This window comes from Electrona antarctica (assembly GCF_951216825.1).
Source record: "Electrona antarctica genome assembly, contig: scaffold_487, whole genome shotgun sequence".
In the NCBI taxonomy this organism is placed as follows: domain Eukaryota; kingdom Metazoa; phylum Chordata; class Actinopteri; order Myctophiformes; family Myctophidae; genus Electrona; species Electrona antarctica.
Window position 1 is genome coordinate 1 of NW_027637213.1, and position 24,625 is coordinate 24,625.

Below are 24,625 nucleotides of genomic sequence, written 5' to 3' on the forward strand. Positions count from 1 at the left end.
GTTCAGCAGGTGAGTACCGGGTTCGGTGGCGGCGGCAAAGGGGCCGGTGGCTGGAGCCTCGTCGTCTGTGTGGTAAATGTTGGGCAGAGTGACCATTCTGAGGCTGGTGAGATGAGCTAGATAAAGAATTAATACGCGTATCAATTCTCTTGGCGTTAGTGTGTGCTGTGTTTACTGGAAACTGGCACACTGGCATTTTTTTAAACTTGTGTTTAAATACCCCCGGTGGTAGGTGAGGGAGGAGTGGCCAGGCTGGTTGGAGGTGGGTGAGTGGTTGGCAAGGGTGGCAAGGGTGGAGTTGGCAGTGGCAGGTGGGTTGAGCTAGGTTGTCATCTGCTTGGCCAAACCTCCCGAACCTCAGTTGTTCCAACTCCATTTATGTTATAATATCACGGTAAAAAACAATGAAAGCACTTCCGCCAAAACGAACACTACGTTTAATGTCTAATTTAATTTAATTTATGCTCCGTCACGAAAATATCTGATCTACAAGCTCACTCACAGCAACACAACGCGCTTTCTGTGAGCTTGTAGATCTGCTGTGTTTTTGCAGAATGAATCTGGGCTTTGGCAACCTGGTGATGTGATGAACACAGACAACCACAGGGTGGCGCCAATGTCCCGCAATGCACCAAACAGACACAGGACGCCTGATAACTCTTCCTTTACTTTGTTGTTGATCTTTTAGTAATATTTAAATTATTCATAGTAGATTATCTTTTATTTTGTTTCTCTATGAATGTTATAAATGTGTCTTTAAAGACATTTAAAGCCCAATATAGTATACATTTGAATGTTGGGCATTTCAAACATTTGTACAGCCTAATGTTGGAAACGCTTTGGCCATGTCTCGCGACCCCCGACCCGCACCCCCTCCCCACCCCCAATACAAACTGACTGCAAAAATAACCTTATAATAGAGAAAATATATCATAAATGAATACTGAACCCAGATATAATCATTAAGGAAAGTTTATGCATGTACTATGTGTACTATATATAGTGTAGTGTTCCCCCCCCCCCCTCCCCCCCCCCCCCCCCTCACTGTATATGTCTCTTTTCCCTTTTTACCTCTATGATGAATTCCTGTTCTGTTCTTTGTCTATAGAAGTGTCTATTTGTACGTCTCTAAATGTTTTGATGAATTGAACATGGTGGACCCTCTTGTAAACAAGTGTAATGCTTAATTGGGTCGTCCACTCACAGTTAACAGTCTTTGTATTGAGTTTGTGCTTGAAATGTACTGTAATTCTGCAAACTGTTAATACATATTTCAATCAATCAATCAATGTAAACTCTTCATTTCCATATTCCAGCCATTCAGTTGCAATTTATTTTTATTTTGTATTATTATTATAAGTGTGGGGTGGGTGTGGGGTGGGTTAGCAGGCTGTCTGTACCCAGTGTGTGGGGTGGTTTAGCAGGCTGTCTGTACCCAGTGTGTGGGGTGGGTTAGCAGGCTGTCTGTACCCAGTGTGTGGGGTGGTTTAGCAGGCTGTCTGTACCCAGTGTGTGGGGTGGTTTAGGGCTGTCTGTACCCAGTGTGTGGGGTGGGTTAGCAGGCTGTCTGTACCCAGTGTGTGGGGTGGGTTAGCAGGCTGTCTGTACCCAGTGTGTGGGGTGGTTTAGCAGGCTGTCTGTACCCAGTGTGTGGGGTGGGTTAGCAGGCTGTCTGTACCCAGTGTGTGGGGTGGTTTAGCAGGCTGTCTGTACCCAGTGTGTGGGGTGGTTTAGGGCTGTCTGTACCCAGTGTGTGGGGTGGGTTAGCAGGCTGGCTGTACCCAGTGTGTGGGGTGGTTTAGGGCTGTCTGTACCCAGTGTGTGGGGTGGGTTAGCAGGCTGGCTGTACCCAGTGTGTGGGGTGGGTTAGCAGGCTGTCTGTACCCAGTGTGTGGGGTGGGTTAGCAGGCTGTCTGTACCCAGTGTGTGGGGTGGTTTAGCAGGCTGTCTGTACCCAGTGTGTGCGGTGGTTTAGCAGGCTGTCTGTACCCAGTGTGTGGGGTGGTTTAGCAGGCTGTCTGTACCCAGTGTGTGGGGTGGGTTAGCAGGCTGTCTGTACCCAGTGTGTGGGGTGGTTTAGCAGGCTGTACCCAGTGTGTGGGGTGGTTTAGCAGGCTGGCTGTACCCAGTGTGTGGGGTGGGTTAGCAGGCTGTCTGTACCCAGTGTGTGGGGTGGGTTAGCAGGCTGTCTGTACCCAGTGTGTGGGGTGGTTTAGCAGGCTGTCTGTACCCAGTGTGTGGGGTGGTTTAGCAGGCTGTACCCAGTGTGTGCGGTGGTTTAGCAGGCTGTCTGTACCCAGTGTGTGGGGTGGGTTAGCAGGCTTGGTGGTAAAACGTCTTGAAGAGGTCGACCAGTAAATGTCTGTCAACACATCGGTTAGATATTAGTATTGTTTTACGAGTGAACTTCAAACCTGGCTGACTGTAAAGTGGACTGCAGTGCTACTAGCTAGGAGGGGCAGCAGCTCCATAGGCTGGGCCAATAGGAGGGGCAGCAGCTCCATAGGCTGGGCCAATAGGAGGGGCAGCAGCTCCATAGGCTGGGCCAATAGGAGGGGCAGCAGCTCCATAGGCTGGGCCAATAGGAGGGGCAGCAGCTCCATAGGCTGGGCCAATAGGAGGGGCAGCAGCATAGGTTGGGCCAATAGGAGGGGCAGCAGCATAGGTTGGGCCAATAGGAGGGGCAGCAGCTCCATAGGCTGGGCCAATAGGAGGGGCAGCAGCTCCATAGGCTGGGCCAATAGGAGGGGCAGCAGCTCCATAGGCTGGGCCAATAGGAGGGGCAGCAGCTCCATAGGCTGGGCCAATAGGGGCAGCAGCTCCATAGGCTGGGCCAATAGGAGGGGCAGCAGCTCCATAGGCTGGGCCAATAGGAGGGGCAGCAGCTCCATAGGCTGGGCCAATAGGAGGGGCAGCAGCTCCATAGGCTGGGCCAATAGGAGGGGCAGCAGCTCCATAGGCTGGGCCAATAGGAGGGGCAGCAGCTCCATAGGCTGGGCCAATAGGAGGGGCAGCAGCATAGGTTGGGCCAATAGGAGGGGCAGCAGCATAGGTTGGGCCAATAGGAGGGGCAGCAGCTCCATAGGCTGGGCCAATAGGAGGGGCAGCAGCTCCATAGGCTGGGCCAATAGGAGGGGCAGCAGCTCCATAGGCTGGGCCAATAGGAGGGGCAGCAGCTCCATAGGCTGGGCCAATAGGGGCAGCAGCTCCATAGGCTGGGCCAATAGGAGGGGCAGCAGCTCCATAGGCTGGGCCAATAGGAGGGGCAGCAGCTCCATAGGCTGGGCCAATAGGAGGGGCAGCAGCTCCATAGGCTGGGCCAATAGGAGGGGCAGCAGCTCCATAGGCTGGGCCAATAGGAGGGGCAGCAGCTCCATAGGTTGGGCCAACGAAGGCTCAAGTTGCTCTGCTGCGTCACAGTGAGGAAAACAAAACCATTCTGAGAATAGACCGAAGCCACGGTGACATTATTATGAAACAAGACGACACACATCAGACATTCATTCACCAGCAGCTTCTGACAGGCTAGTACTGACTGTACTACTGACAGCTAGACTCCTACTCTGCCAGCTAGACTCCTACTCTGACAGCTAGACTCCTACTCTGACAGTTAGACTCCTACTCTGACAGCTAGACTACTACTCTGACAGCTACACTCCTACTCTGACAGCTAGACTCCTACTCTGACAGCTAGACTCCTACTCTGACAGCTAGACTACTACTCTGACAGTTAGACTACTACTCTGACAGCTAGAGCTAGACTACTACTCTGACAGCTAGACTCCTACTCTGACAGCTAGACTCCTACTCTGACAGCTAGACTCCTACTCTGACAGTTAGACTACTACTCTGACAGCTAGACTCCTACTCTGACAGCTAGACTCCTACTCTGACAGTTAGACTACTACTCTGACAGCTAGACTCCTACTCTGACAGTTAGACTACTACTCTGACAGCTAGACTCCTACTCTGACAGCTAGACTCCTACTCTGACAGCTAGACTCCTACTCTGACAGCTAGACTACTACTCTGACAGCTAGACTCCTACTCTGACAGCTAGACTCCTACTCTGACAGCTAGACTCCTACTCTGACAGCTAGACTCCTACTGACAGCTAGACTACTACTCTGACAGCTAGACTACTACTCTGACAGCTAGACTCCTACTCTGACAGTTAGACTACTACTCTGACAGCTAGACTCCTACTGACAGCTAGACTACTACTCTGACAGCTAGACTCCTACTCTGACAGTTAGACTACTACTCTGACAGTTAGACTACTACTCTGACAGTTAGACTCCTACTCTGACAGCTAGACTACTACTCTGACAGCTAGACTACTACTCTGACAGCTAGACTCCTACTGACAGCTAGACTCCTACTCTGACAGCTAGACTCCTACTCTGACAGCTAGACTCCTACTCTGACAGCTAGACTCCTACTCTGACAGCTAGACTCCTACTGACAGCTAGACTCCTACTCTGACAGCTAGACTCCTACTGACAGCTAGACTCCTACTCTGACAGCTAGACTCCTACTCTGACAGTTAGACTACTACTCTGACAGCTAGACTACTACTCTGACAGCTAGACTCCTACTGACAGCTAGACTCCTACTCTGACAGCTAGACTCCTAGACTCCTACTCTGACAGCTAGACTCCTACTCTGACAGCTAGACTCCTAGTCGGATGTTTCATGAGAGTACATCTGTCTATGGACACTGTGGAGTCGGATGTTTATGGACACTGTGGAGTCGGATGTTTTAGGAGAGTACATCTGTCTATGGACACTGTGGAGTCGGATGTTTTAGGAGAGTACATCTGTCTATGGACACTGTGGAGTCGGATGTTTATGGACACTGTGGAGTCGGATGTTTTAGGAGAGTACATCTGTCTATGGACACTGTGGAGTCGGATGTTTCATGAGAGTACATCTGTCTATGGACACTGTGGAGTCGGATGTTTATGGACACTGTGGAGTCGGATGTTTTAGGGTTAGGGTTAGAGTACATCTGTCTATGGACACTGTGGAGTCGGATGTTTTAGGGTTAGGGTTAGAGTACATCTGTCTATGGACACTGTGGAGTCGGATGTTTTAGGGTACATCTGTCTATGGACACTGTGGAGTCGGATGTTTTAGGCCTGACATCGAAATTAAAAAGAAATCTTCTAAATCCTGACAGTTTTCTGAAATACCTATGTTCAGTGGTGCTCAATATTTCATGTCAAGGACCCCCAGAATGATCTGTATTTGGACCCCCAGAATGATCTGTATTTGGACCCCCAGAATGATCTGTATTTGGACCCCCAGAATGATCTGTATTTGGACCCCCAGAATGATCTGTATTTGGACCCCCGGAATGATCTGTATTTGGACCCCCAGAATGATCTGTATTTGGACCCCCAGAATGATCTGTATTTGGACCCCCGGAATGATCTGTATTTGGCCGCAGACCCCAATCTGGAAATATGTAGTCCCAGGGACCCCCCCCCCCCCCCCCCCCCCGCCAGAAGCAAAGATTTGAGTTAAAAGTTTCACTCTGAAAGAATATCTGTTCAAAGATTTGCGCCACATTTTAACGATTTTCCAAAAATAGCAGACCTACAAGCTCATAGCGCTGCACTCGGTGCCGCGCTCTGAGCTTGTAGATCTGCTATTTTTCAATAGCTAAAGTATAACATAATGCTTGACAACACCAGAAGGTTTGTTCCGTTTGTACCGACACCATGAAACTAACAGAGTAGCACGGTGTAGTCTTGTTCAGACCTGCTGTGTGTGTGTGTGTGTGTGTGTGTGTGTGTGTGTGTGTGTGTGCGTGTGCGTGCGTGCGTGCGTGCGTGCGTGCGTATTGTCCAGACCTGCAGTGTGTGCTTAAGGAGGGAGTTTATACTGGCATTGTGACATCACATAATACTCTCTGTCAGCAGAATACCATGTATCTCCAACATGTTGTGATCCAATTAGTTTATTGTTATTTATTACTTACTTATTAATTACAGTTTCACTGAAGCGATTAACTGTCACTGAACTATCAGTTCATTTAATTCAGAATCCGTTTATTTGTGATTTTATGCAGAGTAGAATCAGTTTATTTGTGATTTTATGCAGAGTAGAATCAGTTTATTTGTGATTTTATGCAGAGTAGAATCAGTTTATTTGTGATTTTATGCAGAGTAGAATCAGTTTATTTGTGATTTTATGCAGAGTAGAATCAGTTTATTTGTGATTTTATGCAGAGTAGAATCAGTTTATTTGCACATGCATCACAATTTACCCTTTGTCAAGTCCCGCACCTGGTTGTGCCCCTCTTCGCACCCATTGGTTGCCGTTTCGTGGTTGGACAAAAATCCTCTCTCTCCATCCACCACCATTGAAATAAGGTGTTTTCCAGTTGCTTCGTGTTGATATTCTGTGAGTTCAGTTCCTATTTTAAACTTGGTGTCAGTAAAAAGGGACATCACAGGTCAGCACGGTGACTGCAGGGCATAACGTGTTTGTTTTTAGTTTTTCCCATAAATGATGTTTTAGCAAATTCAACATAAACAGGGCAGAAAGGGCCTGCTGGTTGGTCCGTCAGGGACCAATCAGATGGCTGAATTGCACACGCACACATGTGTACACTGTACAGACACATGCGGGAATAAACCCAGAACTACATATGTTTGTGTGACAGTCTGTGCAAGAAGGGCATCAAAAAAAAAAAAAAAACTTTGGAGTTATGAGGTTCCTTAATTCCTGATCCTGGTATGAACAAATATTTCCTCCACACACACACACACACACACACACACACACACACACACACACACACACACACACACACACACACACACACACACACACACACACACACACACGCCCCACCTCTCTCTGAATGCTGTATTATCCGTGTGGGATCAGGGAGTGGAAACAGCTCTTCTCTACAGGTGAGAAACTTCAACATATAGATTTAATAAAGAGAGTTTATGATTTTATTGAAATGTAATTTAACAGATGCAGTTTGTTACTGTATGTTTATGTTACTGTATATTTATGATCTATATTTATGATCTACAAGCTCGTAGTGCGCCACCGAGTGGCGCGCTACGAGCTTGTAGGTCTGCTATTTTTGAAAAATCGTAAAAAAATGCGGCACAAATCTTTGCATATTTATTCTTTCAGAGCGAACGTTTTATTTATTTTTCGTCAGGCCTAAATGGGTTAAGTAGCATTTAAGTAGCATTTAAGTGGCATGCGTCAATCTGGGGTTTTCATGATTCTGAATCCAATACATAAAGCATAATGAAATGTATAAAACAGCCTTATACAGCATGTTAATGTTATGGTCACATATAAACCCTATAAAACAGCCTTATACAGGATGTTAATGTTATGGTCACATATAAACCCTATAAAACAGGATGTTAATGTTATGGTCACATATAAACCCTATAAAACAGCCTTATACAGGATGTTAATGTTATGGTCACATATAAACCCTATAAAACAAACAGCCTTATACAGGATGTTAATGTTATGGTCACATATAAACCCTATAAAACAAACAGCCTTATACAGGATGTTAATGTTATGGTCACATATAAACCCTATAAAACAAACAGCCTTATACAGGATGTTAATGTTATGGTCACATATAAACCCTATAAAACAAACAGCCTTATACAGGATGTTAATGTTATGGTCACAAATAAACCCTATAAAACAAACAGCCTTATACAGGATGTTAATGTTATGGTCACATATAAACCCTATAAAACAAACAGCCTTATACAGGATGTTAATGTTATGGTCACATATAAACCTTATAAAACAGGATGTTAATGTTCTGGTCACATATAAACCCTATAAAACAAACAGCCTTATACAGGATGTTAATGTTATGGTCACATATAAACCCTATAAAACAAACAGCCTTATACAGGATGTTAATGTTATGGTCACATATAAACCCTATAAAACAAACAGCCTTATACAGGATGTTAATGTTATGGTCACATATAAACCCTATAAAACAAACAGCCTTATACAGGATGTTAATGTTATGGTCACATATAAACCCTATAAAACAAACAGCCTTATACAGGATGTTAATGTTATGGTCACATATAAACCCTATAAAACAGGATGTTAATGTTATGGTCACATATAAACCCCTATAAAACAAACAGCCTTATACAGGATGTTAATGTTATGGTCACATATAAACCCCTCCTTATACAGGATGTTAATGTTATGGTCACATATAAACCCTATAAAACAGGATGTTAATGTTATGGTCACATATAAACCCTATAAAACAAACAGCCTTATACAGGATGTTAATGTTATGGTCACATATAAACCCTATAAAACAGGATGTTAATGTTATGGTCACATATAAACCCTATAAAACAGGATGTTAATGTTATGGTCACATATAAACCCTATAAAACAAACAGCCTTATACAGGATGTTAATGTTATGGTCACATATAAACCTTATAAAACAAACAGCCTTATACATGATGTTAATGTTATGGTCACATATAAACCCTATAAAACAAACAGCCTTGTACAGGATGTTAATGTTATGGTCACATATAAACCCTATAAAACAAACAGCCTTATACAGGATGTTAATGTTATGGTCACATATAAACCCTATAAAACAAACAGCCTTATACAGGATGTTAATGTTATGGTCACATATAAACCCTATAAAACAAACAGCCTTATACAGGATGTTAATGTTATGGTCACATATAAACCCTATAAAACAAACAGCCTTATACAGGATGTTAATGTTATGGTCACATATAAACCCTATAAAACAAACAGCCTTATACAGGATGTTAATGTTATGGTCACATATAAACCTTATAAAACAGGATGTTAATGTTCTGGTCACATATAAACCCTATAAAACAAACAGCCTTATACAGGATGTTAATGTTATGGTCACATATAAACCCTATAAAACAGGATGTTAATGTTATGGTCACATATAAACCCTATAAAACAAACAGCCTTATACAGGATGTTAATGTTATGGTCACATATAAACCCTATAAAACAGGATGTTAATGTTATGGTCACATATAAACCCTATAAAACAGGATGTTAATGTTATGGTCACATATAAACCCTATAAAACAAACAGCCTTATACAGGATGTTAATGTTATGGTCACATATAAACCTTATAAAACAAACAGCCTTATACATGATGTTAATGTTATGGTCACATATAAACCCTATAAAACAAACAGCCTTGTACAGGATGTTAATGTTATGGTCACATATAAACCCTATAAAACAAACAGCCTTATACAGGATGTTAATGTTATGGTCACATATAAACCCTATAAAACAAACAGCCTTATACAGGATGTTAATGTTATGGTCACATATAAACCCTATAAAACAAACAGCCTTATACAGGATGTTAATGTTATGGTCACATATAAACCCTATAAAACAAACAGCCTTATACAGGATGTTAATGTTATGGTCACATATAAACCCTATAAAACAAACAGCCTTATACAGGATGTTAATGTTATGGTCACATATAAACCTTATAAAACAGGATGTTAATGTTCTGGTCACATATAAACCCCTATAAAACAAACAGCCTTATACAGGATGTTAATGTTATGGTCACATATAAACCCTATAAAACAGCCTTATACAGGATGTTAATGTTATGGTCACATATAAACCCTATAAAACAAACAGCCTTATACATGATGTTAATGTTATGGTCACATATAAACCCTATAAAACAAACAGCCTTATACAGGATGTTAATGTTATGGTCACATATAAACCCTATAAAACAAACAGCCTTATACAGGATGTTAATGTTATGGTCACATATAAACCCTATAAAACAAACAGCCTTATACAGGATGTTAATGTTATGGTCACATATAAACCCCTATAAAACAAACAGCCTTATACAGGATGTTAATGTTATGGTCACATATAAACCCTATAAAACAAACAGCCTTATACAGGATGTTAATGTTATGGTCACATATAAACCCTATAAAACAAACAGCCTTATACAGGATGTTAATGTTATGGTCACATATAAACCCCTATAAAACAAACAGCCTTATACAGGATGTTAATGTTATGGTCACATATAAACCCTATAAAACAAACAGCCTTATACAGGATGTTAATGTTATGGTCACATATAAACCCTATAAAACAAACAGCCTTATACGGGATGTTAATGTTATGGTCACATATAAACCCTATAAAACAGGATGTTAATGTTATGGTCACATATAAACCCTATAAAACAAACAGCCTTATACAGGATGTTAATGTTATGGTCACATATAAACCCTATAAAACAGGATGTTAATGTTATGGTCACATATAAACCCTATAAAACAGGATGTTAATGTTATGGTCACATATAAACCCTATAAAACAAACAGCCTTATACAGGATGTTAATGTTATGGTCACATATAAACCTTATAAAACAAACAGCCTTATACATGATGTTAATGTTATGGTCACATATAAACCCTATAAAACAAACAGCCTTGTACAGGATGTTAATGTTATGGTCACATATAAACCCTATAAAACAAACAGCCTTATACAGGATGTTAATGTTATGGTCACATATAAACCCTATAAAACAGGATGTTAATGTTATGGTCACATATAAACCCTATAAAACAAACAGCCTTATACAGGATGTTAATGTTATGGTCACATATAAACCTTATAAAACAAACAGCCTTATACATGATGTTAATGTTATGGTCACATATAAACCCTATAAAACAAACAGCCTTGTACAGGATGTTAATGTTATGGTCACATATAAACCCTATAAAACAAACAGCCTTATACAGGATGTTAATGTTATGGTCACATATAAACCCTATAAAACAAACAGCCTTATACAGGATGTTAATGTTATGGTCACATATAAACCCTATAAAACAAACAGCCTTATACAGGATGTTAATGTTATGGTCACATATAAACCCTATAAAACAAACAGCCTTATACAGGATGTTAATGTTATGGTCACATATAAACCCTATAAAACAAACAGCCTTATACAGGATGTTAATGTTATGGTCACATATAAACCTTATAAAACAGGATGTTAATGTTCTGGTCACATATAAACCCTATAAAACAAACAGCCTTATACAGGATGTTAATGTTATGGTCACATATAAACCCCTATAAAACAAACAGCCTTATACAGGATGTTAATGTTATGGTCACATATAAACCCTATAAAACAAACAGCCTTATACAGGATGTTAATGTTATGGTCACATATAAACCCTATAAAACAGGATGTTAATGTTATGGTCACATATAAACCCTATAAAACAAACAGCCTTATACAGGATGTTAATGTTATGGTCACATATAAACCCTATAAAACAGGATGTTAATGTTATGGTCACATATAAACCCTATAAAACAGGATGTTAATGTTATGGTCACATATAAACCCTATAAAACAAACAGCCTTATACAGGATGTTAATGTTATGGTCACATATAAACCTTATAAAACAAACAGCCTTATACATGATGTTAATGTTATGGTCACATATAAACCCTATAAAACAAACAGCCTTGTACAGGATGTTAATGTTATGGTCACATATAAACCCTATAAAACAAACAGCCTTATACAGGATGTTAATGTTATGGTCACATATAAACCCTATAAAACAAACAGCCTTATACAGGATGTTAATGTTATGGTCACATATAAACCCTATAAAACAAACAGCCTTATACAGGATGTTAATGTTATGGTCACATATAAACCCTATAAAACAAACAGCCTTATACAGGATGTTAATGTTATGGTCACATATAAACCCTATAAAACAAACAGCCTTATACAGGATGTTAATGTTATGGTCACATATAAACCCTATAAAACAAACAGCCTTATACAGGATGTTAATGTTATGGTCACATATAAACCCTATAAAACAAACAGCCTTATACAGGATGTTAATGTTATGGTCACATATAAACCCTATAAAACAAACAGCCTTATACAGGATGTTAATGTTATGGTCACATATAAACCCCTATAAAACAAACAGCCTTATACAGGATGTTAATGTTATGGTCACATATAAACCCTATAAAACAAACAGCCTTATACGGGATGTTAATGTTATGGTCACATATAAACCCTATAAAACAGGATGTTAATGTTATGGTCACATATAAACCCTATAAAACAAACAGCCTTATACAGGATGTTAATGTTATGGTCACATATAAACCCTATAAAACAGGATGTTAATGTTATGGTCACATATAAACCCTATAAAACAGGATGTTAATGTTATGGTCACATATAAACCCTATAAAACAAACAGCCTTATACAGGATGTTAATGTTATGGTCACATATAAACCCTATAAAACAAACAGCCTTATACATGATGTTAATGTTATGGTCACATATAAACCCTATAAAACAAACAGCCTTATACATGATGTTAATGTTATGGTCACATATAAACCCTATAAAACAGCCTTATACAGGATGTTAATGTTATGGTCACATATAAACCCTATAAAACAAACAGCCTTATACAGGATGTTAATGTTATGGTCACATATAAACCCTATAAAACAAACAGCCTTATACAGGATGTTAATGTTATGGTCACATATAAACCCTATAAAACAAACAGCCTTATACAGGATGTTAATGTTATGGTCACATATAAACCCTATAAAACAGCCTTATACAGGATGTTAATGTTATGGTCACATATAAACCCTATAAAACAAACAGCCTTATACAGGATGTTAATGTTATGGTCACATATAAACCCTATAAAACAGGATGTTAATGTTATGGTCACATATAAACCCTATAAAACAGGATGTTAATGTTATGGTCACATATAAACCCTATAAAACAAACAGCCTTATACAGGATGTTAATGTTATGGTCACATATAAACCTTATAAAACAAACAGCCTTATACATGATGTTAATGTTATGGTCACATATAAACCCTATAAAACAAACAGCCTTATACATGATGTTAATGTTATGGTCACATATAAACCCTATAAAACAGCCTTATACAGGATGTTAATGTTATGGTCACATATAAACCCTATAAAACAAACAGCCTTATACAGGATGTTAATGTTATGGTCACATATAAACCCTATAAAACAAACAGCCTTATACAGGATGTTAATGTTATGGTCACATATAAACCCTATAAAACAAACAGCCTTATACAGGATGTTAATGTTATGGTCACATATAAACCCTATAAAACAAACAGCCTTATACAGGATGTTAATGTTATGGTCACATATAAACCCTATAAAACAGGATGTTAATGTTATGGTCACATATAAACCCCTATAAAACAAACAGCCTTATACAGGATGTTAATGTTATGGTCACATATAAACCCCTCCTTATACAGGATGTTAATGTTATGGTCACATATAAACCCTATAAAACAGGATGTTAATGTTATGGTCACATATAAACCCTATAAAACAAACAGCCTTATACAGGATGTTAATGTTATGGTCACATATAAACCCTATAAAACAGGATGTTAATGTTATGGTCACATATAAACCCTATAAAACAGGATGTTAATGTTATGGTCACATATAAACCCTATAAAACAAACAGCCTTATACAGGATGTTAATGTTATGGTCACATATAAACCTTATAAAACAAACAGCCTTATACATGATGTTAATGTTATGGTCACATATAAACCCTATAAAACAAACAGCCTTGTACAGGATGTTAATGTTATGGTCACATATAAACCCTATAAAACAAACAGCCTTATACAGGATGTTAATGTTATGGTCACATATAAACCCTATAAAACAAACAGCCTTATACAGGATGTTAATGTTATGGTCACATATAAACCCTATAAAACAAACAGCCTTATACAGGATGTTAATGTTATGGTCACATATAAACCCTATAAAACAAACAGCCTTATACAGGATGTTAATGTTATGGTCACATATAAACCCTATAAAACAAACAGCCTTATACAGGATGTTAATGTTATGGTCACATATAAACCTTATAAAACAGGATGTTAATGTTCTGGTCACATATAAACCCTATAAAACAAACAGCCTTATACAGGATGTTAATGTTATGGTCACATATAAACCCTATAAAACAGGATGTTAATGTTATGGTCACATATAAACCCTATAAAACAAACAGCCTTATACAGGATGTTAATGTTATGGTCACATATAAACCCTATAAAACAGGATGTTAATGTTATGGTCACATATAAACCCTATAAAACAGGATGTTAATGTTATGGTCACATATAAACCCTATAAAACAAACAGCCTTATACAGGATGTTAATGTTATGGTCACATATAAACCTTATAAAACAAACAGCCTTATACATGATGTTAATGTTATGGTCACATATAAACCCTATAAAACAAACAGCCTTGTACAGGATGTTAATGTTATGGTCACATATAAACCCTATAAAACAAACAGCCTTATACAGGATGTTAATGTTATGGTCACATATAAACCCTATAAAACAAACAGCCTTATACAGGATGTTAATGTTATGGTCACATATAAACCCTATAAAACAAACAGCCTTATACAGGATGTTAATGTTATGGTCACATATAAACCCTATAAAACAAACAGCCTTATACAGGATGTTAATGTTATGGTCACATATAAACCCTATAAAACAAACAGCCTTATACAGGATGTTAATGTTATGGTCACATATAAACCTTATAAAACAGGATGTTAATGTTCTGGTCACATATAAACCCCTATAAAACAAACAGCCTTATACAGGATGTTAATGTTATGGTCACATATAAACCCTATAAAACAGCCTTATACAGGATGTTAATGTTATGGTCACATATAAACCCTATAAAACAAACAGCCTTATACATGATGTTAATGTTATGGTCACATATAAACCCTATAAAACAAACAGCCTTATACAGGATGTTAATGTTATGGTCACATATAAACCCTATAAAACAAACAGCCTTATACAGGATGTTAATGTTATGGTCACATATAAACCCTATAAAACAAACAGCCTTATACAGGATGTTAATGTTATGGTCACATATAAACCCCTATAAAACAAACAGCCTTATACAGGATGTTAATGTTATGGTCACATATAAACCCTATAAAACAAACAGCCTTATACAGGATGTTAATGTTATGGTCACATATAAACCCTATAAAACAAACAGCCTTATACAGGATGTTAATGTTATGGTCACATATAAACCCCTATAAAACAAACAGCCTTATACAGGATGTTAATGTTATGGTCACATATAAACCCTATAAAACAAACAGCCTTATACAGGATGTTAATGTTATGGTCACATATAAACCCTATAAAACAAACAGCCTTATACGGGATGTTAATGTTATGGTCACATATAAACCCTATAAAACAGGATGTTAATGTTATGGTCACATATAAACCCTATAAAACAAACAGCCTTATACAGGATGTTAATGTTATGGTCACATATAAACCCTATAAAACAGGATGTTAATGTTATGGTCACATATAAACCCTATAAAACAGGATGTTAATGTTATGGTCACATATAAACCCTATAAAACAAACAGCCTTATACAGGATGTTAATGTTATGGTCACATATAAACCTTATAAAACAAACAGCCTTATACATGATGTTAATGTTATGGTCACATATAAACCCTATAAAACAAACAGCCTTGTACAGGATGTTAATGTTATGGTCACATATAAACCCTATAAAACAAACAGCCTTATACAGGATGTTAATGTTATGGTCACATATAAACCCTATAAAACAGGATGTTAATGTTATGGTCACATATAAACCCTATAAAACAAACAGCCTTATACAGGATGTTAATGTTATGGTCACATATAAACCTTATAAAACAAACAGCCTTATACATGATGTTAATGTTATGGTCACATATAAACCCTATAAAACAAACAGCCTTGTACAGGATGTTAATGTTATGGTCACATATAAACCCTATAAAACAAACAGCCTTATACAGGATGTTAATGTTATGGTCACATATAAACCCTATAAAACAAACAGCCTTATACAGGATGTTAATGTTATGGTCACATATAAACCCTATAAAACAAACAGCCTTATACAGGATGTTAATGTTATGGTCACATATAAACCCTATAAAACAAACAGCCTTATACAGGATGTTAATGTTATGGTCACATATAAACCCTATAAAACAAACAGCCTTATACAGGATGTTAATGTTATGGTCACATATAAACCTTATAAAACAGGATGTTAATGTTCTGGTCACATATAAACCCTATAAAACAAACAGCCTTATACAGGATGTTAATGTTATGGTCACATATAAACCCCTATAAAACAAACAGCCTTATACAGGATGTTAATGTTATGGTCACATATAAACCCTATAAAACAAACAGCCTTATACAGGATGTTAATGTTATGGTCACATATAAACCCTATAAAACAGGATGTTAATGTTATGGTCACATATAAACCCTATAAAACAAACAGCCTTATACAGGATGTTAATGTTATGGTCACATATAAACCCTATAAAACAGGATGTTAATGTTATGGTCACATATAAACCCTATAAAACAGGATGTTAATGTTATGGTCACATATAAACCCTATAAAACAAACAGCCTTATACAGGATGTTAATGTTATGGTCACATATAAACCTTATAAAACAAACAGCCTTATACATGATGTTAATGTTATGGTCACATATAAACCCTATAAAACAAACAGCCTTGTACAGGATGTTAATGTTATGGTCACATATAAACCCTATAAAACAAACAGCCTTATACAGGATGTTAATGTTATGGTCACATATAAACCCTATAAAACAAACAGCCTTATACAGGATGTTAATGTTATGGTCACATATAAACCCTATAAAACAAACAGCCTTATACAGGATGTTAATGTTATGGTCACATATAAACCCTATAAAACAAACAGCCTTATACAGGATGTTAATGTTATGGTCACATATAAACCCTATAAAACAAACAGCCTTATACAGGATGTTAATGTTATGGTCACATATAAACCCTATAAAACAAACAGCCTTATACAGGATGTTAATGTTATGGTCACATATAAACCCTATAAAACAAACAGCCTTATACAGGATGTTAATGTTATGGTCACATATAAACCCTATAAAACAAACAGCCTTATACAGGATGTTAATGTTATGGTCACATATAAACCCCTATAAAACAAACAGCCTTATACAGGATGTTAATGTTATGGTCACATATAAACCCTATAAAACAAACAGCCTTATACGGGATGTTAATGTTATGGTCACATATAAACCCTATAAAACAGGATGTTAATGTTATGGTCACATATAAACCCTATAAAACAAACAGCCTTATACAGGATGTTAATGTTATGGTCACATATAAACCCTATAAAACAGGATGTTAATGTTATGGTCACATATAAACCCTATAAAACAGGATGTTAATGTTATGGTCACATATAAACCCTATAAAACAAACAGCCTTATACAGGATGTTAATGTTATGGTCACATATAAACCCTATAAAACAAACAGCCTTATACATGATGTTAATGTTATGGTCACATATAAACCCTATAAAACAAACAGCCTTATACATGATGTTAATGTTATGGTCACATATAAACCCTATAAAACAGCCTTATACAGGATGTTAATGTTATGGTCACATATAAACCCTATAAAACAAACAGCCTTATACAGGATGTTAATGTTATGGTCACATATAAACCCTATAAAACAAACAGCCTTATACAGGATGTTAATGTTATGGTCACATATAAACCCTATAAAACAAACAGCCTTATACAGGATGTTAATGTTATGGTCACATATAAACCCTATAAAACAGCCTTATACAGGATGTTAATGTTATGGTCACATATAAACCCTATAAAACAAACAGCCTTATACAGGATGTTAATGTTATGGTCACATATAAACCCTATAAAACAGGATGTTAATGTTATGGTCACATATAAACCCTATAAAACAGGATGTTAATGTTATGGTCACATATAAACCCTATAAAACAAACAGCCTTATACAGGATGTTAATGTTATGGTCACATATAAACCTTATAAAACAAACAGCCTTATACATGATGTTAATGTTATGGTCACATATAAACCCTATAAAACAAACAGCCTTATACATGATGTTAATGTTATGGTCACATATAAACCCTATAAAACAGCCTTATACAGGATGTTAATGTTATGGTCACATATAAACCCTATAAAACAAACAGCCTTATACAGGATGTTAATGTTATGGTCACATATAAACCCTATAAAACAAACAGCCTTATACAGGATGTTAATGTTATGGTCACATATAAACCCTATAAAACAAACAGCCTTATACAGGATGTTAATGTTATGGTCACATATAAACCCTATAAAACAAACAGCCTTATACAGGATGTTAATGTTATGGTCACATATAAACCCTATAAAACAAACAGCCTTATACAGGATGTTAATGTTATGGTCACATATAAACCCTATAAAACAAACAGCCTTATACAGGATGTTAATGTTATGGTCACATATAAACCCTATAAAACAGGATGTTAATGTTATGGTCACATATAAACCCTATAAAACAAACAGCCTTATACAGGATGTTAATGTTATGGTCACATATAAACCCTATAAAACAGGATGTTAATGTTATGGTCACATATAAACCCTATAAAACAAACAGCCGGTCAGCAAGAGGATTCATGGATGTACAGTATGTGTACAGTATATGTACAGTATGTATAGAGACAATATTTTAGGCCAGAAGTGAACCTTTAAGCCTGTTTTCTCAACTCGCTGTTTCTCTGCACCTTTGGACAGAATTATATTGTTATGTTTTTATTTACCAGTATTTCATTCATTAAAGGTTGAGCAGAGTGTGTAGAATGTTTTATTTACGAGTATTTCATTCATTAAGGTTTAGCAGAGTGTGTAGAATGTTTTATGTACCAGTATTTCATTCTTTAAGGTTTAGCAGAGTGTGTAGAATGTTTTATTTACCAGTATTTCATTCATTAAAGGTTTAGCAGAGTGTGTAGAATGTTTTATTTACCAGTATTTCATTCATTAAAGGTGTAGCAGAGTGTGTAGAATGTTTTATTTACCAGTATTTCATTCATTAAAGGTTTAGCAGAGTGTGTAGAATGTTTTATTTACCAGTATTTCATTCATTAAAGGTTTAGCAGAGTGTGTAGAATGTTTTATTTACCAGTATGTCATTCATTAAAGGTTTAGCAGAGTGTGTAGAATGTTTTATTTACCAGTATTTCATTCATTAAAGGTTTAGCAGAGTGTGTAGAATGTTTTATTTACCAGTATTTCATTCATTAAAGGTTTAGCAGAGTGTGTAGAATGTTTTATTTACCAGTATTTCATTCATTAAGGTTTAGCAGAGTGTGTAGAATGTTTTATTTACCAGTATTTCATTCATTAAAGGTGTAGCAGAGTGTGTAGAATGTTTTATTTACCAGTATTTCATTCATTAAGGTTTAGCAGAGTGTGTAGAATGTTTTATTTACCAGTATTTCATTCATTAAAGGTGTAGCAGAGTGTGTAGAATGTTTTATTTACCAGTATTTCATTCATTAAAGGTGTAGCAGAGTGTGTAGAATGTTTTATTTACCAGTATTTCATTCATTAAAGGTGTAGCAGAGTGTGTAGAATGTTTTATTTACCAGTATTTCATTCATTAAAGGTTGAGCAGAGTGTGTAGAATGTTTTATTTACCAGTATTTCATTCATTAAGGTTTAGCAGAGTGTGTAGAATGTTTTATTTACCAGTATTTCATTCATTAAGGTTTAGCAGAGTGTGTAGAATGTTTTATTTACCAGTATTTCATTCATTAAGGTTTAGCAGAGTATGTAGAATGTTTTATTTACCAGTATTTCATTCATTAAAGGTTGAGCAGAGTGTGTAGAATGTTTTATTTACCAGTATTTCATTCATTAAGGTTGAGCAGAGTGTGTAGAATGTTTTATTTACCAGTATTTCATTCATTAAAGGTTTAGCAGAGTGTGTAGAATGTTTTATTTACCAGTATTTCATTCATTAAAGGTGTAGCAGAGTGTGTAGAATGTTTTATTTACCAGTATTTCATTAATTAAAGGTGTAGCAGAGTGTGTAGAACCCATCCTGAAGAACGCTGCCTTCGGGTGTGGCAGGAAAACACTCTGTTGCAACATGTCTGGAGAGATGACAACTTTATAACGAGCGTGCGCACGCGCGTGTGTGTGTGTGTGTGTGTGTGTGTGTGTGTGTGTGTGTGTGTGTGTGTGTGTGTGTGTGCTTGCGTGCGTGCGTGCGTGCGTGCGTGCGTGCGTGCGTGCGTGCGTGCGTGTGTAGTGTCATCATGTCAGAATCAGCAGAGGAAGCAGCTGCCAGCATCACGTCAAAACGACACGTAACCATAGAGATGAACAACCTGACCACTAACTACTGTCTCATCAACCCACGGTAAGATTACCATAACTTAACCTACCTTAACCTACCTTAACCTACCCTACCATACCATATGTTACCATAGAGATGAACAACCTGACCACTAACTACTGTCTTATCAACCCACGGTAAGATTACCATAACTTAACCTACCTTAACCTACCTTAACCTACCTTAACCTACCTTAACCCACCTTAACCTACCTTAACCTACCCTACCATACCATATGTTACCATAGAGATGAACAACCTGACCACTAACTACTGTCTCATCAACCCACGGTATAAGATTACCATAACTTAACCTACCTTAACCTACCCTACCATACCATACGTTACCATAGAGATGAACAACCTGACCACTAACTACTGTCTCATCAACCCACGGTAAGATTACCATAACTTAACCTACCTTAACCTACCTTAACCTACCCTACCATACCATATGTTACCATAGAGATGAACAACCTGACCACTAACTACTGTCTCATCAACCCACGGTAAGATTACCATAACTTAACCTACCTTAACCTACCTTAACCTACCTTAACCTACCCTACCATACGTTACCATAGAGATGAACAACCTGACCACTAACTACTGTCTCATCAACCCACGGTAAGATTACCATAACTTAACCTACCTTAACCTACCTTAACCTACCTTACCATACCATACGTTACCATAGAGATGAACAACCTGACCACTAACTACTGTCTCATCAACCCACGGTAAGATTACCATAACTTAACCTACCTTAACCTACCTTAACCTACCTTAACCTACCCTACCATACCATATGTTACCATAGAGATGAACAACCTGACCACTAACTACTGTCTCATCAACCCACGGTAAGATTACCATAACTTAACCTACCTTAACCTACCCTACCATACCATACGTTACCATAGAGATGAACAACCTGACCACTAACTACTGTCTCATCAACCCACGGTAAGATTACCATAACTTAACCTACCTTAACCTACCTTAACCATACGTTACCATAGAGATGAACAACCTGACCACTAACTACTGTCTCATCAACCCACGGTAATTATGTTTGAGTGGCGCTAGGCTAGCCCCTGCTATGGCCAGCTTTGTGTGTCTGTGTGTTGTGTACCCCATAGCGATGATCTGATTGGCTGAGCAGTGTGTGTACCCCATAGCGATGATCTGATTGGCTGAGCAGTGTGTGTACCCCATAGCGATGATCTGATTGGCTGAGCAGTGTGTGTACACCATAGCGATGATTTGATTGGCTGAGCAGTGTGTGTACCCCATAACGATGATTTGATTGGCTGAGCAGTGTGTATACCCCAAGCTGTTTTCTGCGAAACTCTGCAAAGTATTACATATGCTTTGAACAGGCATAGCTCATGAACTGTTGAACAAAGTTGCGATACAACTTTGATACACGTATTGTATACGTCTCCACAGACATCTGACCTCTGACCTTTACATCTGACCTCTGACCTTTACATCTCCTGAATTATAAATAATGTCTTGTGTTGGCGCTCCGTGCAAGAAAGGCGTTTTTTTTTACGAAATGCGGCAAACTGGTAAAGGGTTATGTCATCCTGCTTAGACACGAATCCGACGACCAAAGGGTGGCGCTACAGCGATCAACTGAACAATGGCTCACGGACCGTTTGACCGCACTAAATGAAGGGTGTTAATTAGACCTCTCATTGTGTTCTTCTTCAGGGTGTTCCTGGAGAGCGGGGAGACCTACAACCCTCCCCAGCCCACGGTGCGCCCCCTGAAGGCCGAGGTGTGCACCTTCAGCAAGTGCAGCGCCGCCGCCACGGGCAGCGTGGGCGTGTTGACCTACGACCTCCTGGAGCGCTCGCAGAACGACCACATCGAGACGCTGGCGGTCATGTTCTCTGTGCCGCGCGACTACAGGCTGTACAAGAACTGGTATGTTTATAATAAATATATCATGTTCTCTGTGCCCCGAGACTACAGGCTCTAACTGGTATATTTATTATTATATGTCTATAAACATATGTTATCTGTGCCCAGAGACTACAGGCTCTATAAGAACTGGTAATATTTAATTTATATACACTTTAGAAACAAGACCAAATTACCACGGTTAGCTCCACCGTCTGGGCCTCTAGAGGCTGCTGAGCCAGCCTGACGACGTGCCGCGGGTTCGACTCCCGATCCTGATGGCCTTTGCCGCGTGTCTCCCCCCCCCCCCCCCCCTTTCCTGTCAGACTACTTTCAACCTATCAATAAAGACATATATCTTAGAAACAAGCCCAAATAAACAACTACACTTTAGAAACAAGACCAAATAAACAACTACACTTTAGAAACAAGACCAAATAAACAACTACACTTTAGAAACAAGACCAAATAAACAACTACACTTTAGAAACAAGACCAAATAAACAACTACACTTTAGAAACAAGACCAAATAAACAACTACACTTTAGAAACAAGACCAAATAAACAACTACACTTTAGAAACAAGCCCAAATAAACAACTACACTTTAGAAACAAGCCCAAATAAACAACTACACTTTAGAAACAAGCCCAAATAAACAACTACACTTTAGAAACAAGCCCAAATAAACAACTACACTTTAGAAACAAGACCAAATAAACAACTACACTTTAGAAACAAGCCCAAATAAACTACTACACTTTAGAAACAAGACCAAATAAACAACTACACTTTAGAAACAAGACCAAATAAACAACTGCACTGTTGTTTAGAGAAAAAGCAAGTCCGAAGTCTCTTATAATAAGCAGACTTGGCAACACTGGAACTAGCAGAACACAGAAAACATGTTCAGTGTCTCCTCCACAGGTTTGCGGTGGGAGTGTTCCCTAGGGGGCGCCAGTGAGTCTTGTTGACATTCGACCTCTCCTCCACAGGTTTGCGGTGGGAGTGTTCCCTAGGGGGCGCCAGTGTGACGAGGCTCTCTACAAAGAGCTGTATTACGACAAGAAGCCGAGCGGGTTCGTGCGGTCGGAGGCCAACGGATCTGGAATCAACTACGTGGGAAACTACCTGGACGTCAAGGCCACCATGTCACCCATGGGTGCTGCCAGCCTGAAGGTGGAGGTCTGGGACAAGCTGTTTACACCCATACTTAGTCCATGTTAAACCTACCTACCTACCTACCTACCTACCTACCTACCTACCTATACCTACCTACCTACCTACCTACCTACCTACCTACCTACCTACCTACCTACCTACCTACCTACCTACCTACCTACCTACCTATAGAGGTCTGGGACAAGCTGTTTACACCCATACTTAGTCCATGTTAAACCTACCTACCTACCTACCTACCTACCTACCTACCTACCTACCTACCTACCTACCTACCTACCTACCTACCTACCTACCTACCTATAGCTACCTACCTATAGAGGTCTGGGACAAGCTGTTTACACCCATACTTAGTCCATGTTAAACCATGTCACCATGTTAACTATCTATCTATCTATCTATCTATCTATCTATCTATCTATCTATCTATCTATCTATCTATCTATCTATCTATCTATCTCGAGATCTGGGACAAGCTGTTCACTGCGTGTGTCTATGGATTTAGTCTGGAATGTAAACAAAGTCATTTCCGAGGCTCTGCTTGCAGATGGAAAAACAATTGACAAATAAAGCGATCTTAACCCAAAGGACTTTTTATTTTTCTGGTGCTTTTAGACCAAGTGTTTGAAGCTGTTTACATGTCTGTCTAATAAAGAATTAAATCAATCAATGAATGATAAATGATAGTTAATTGAATGAATACTACACCAATACATCACCTAATCAACATGAATTAGACTTTAATATATTAGCGGCCCTCACTTCACACGGGTGTGATTTTTATTTAATAGATGAATGTATTTAGATGACTGATGACTTTGATTGACACAGCCTTTACGTCTGTGTGTTGTTTCATAAATCAGTGCTATTGAACACCCTTTACGTCTGTGTGTTGTTTCATAAATCAGTGCTATTGAACACCCTTTACGTCTGTGTGTTGTTTCATAAATCAGTGCT

General features: G+C 38.3%; 1 protein-coding gene across 1 annotated transcript; it reads left to right on the forward strand.

Moving 5' to 3' along the window:
- Nucleotides 1-6,896: 6,896 nt before the first annotated feature.
- LOC306919067 (DELTA-actitoxin-Afr1c-like) lies at nt 6,897-23,716 on the forward strand (the record flags this gene model as incomplete). Its single annotated transcript, XM_079531903.1, has 5 exons — nt 6,897-6,926; nt 20,493-20,603; nt 22,298-22,478; nt 22,608-22,642; nt 23,485-23,716. The coding sequence occupies exons 2-5, from the start codon at nt 20,500-20,502 to the stop codon at nt 23,714-23,716; spliced, it is 552 nt and encodes a 183-aa protein (XP_079388029.1). The 5' UTR covers nt 6,897-6,926; nt 20,493-20,499.
- Nucleotides 23,717-24,625: the final 909 nt, after the last annotated feature.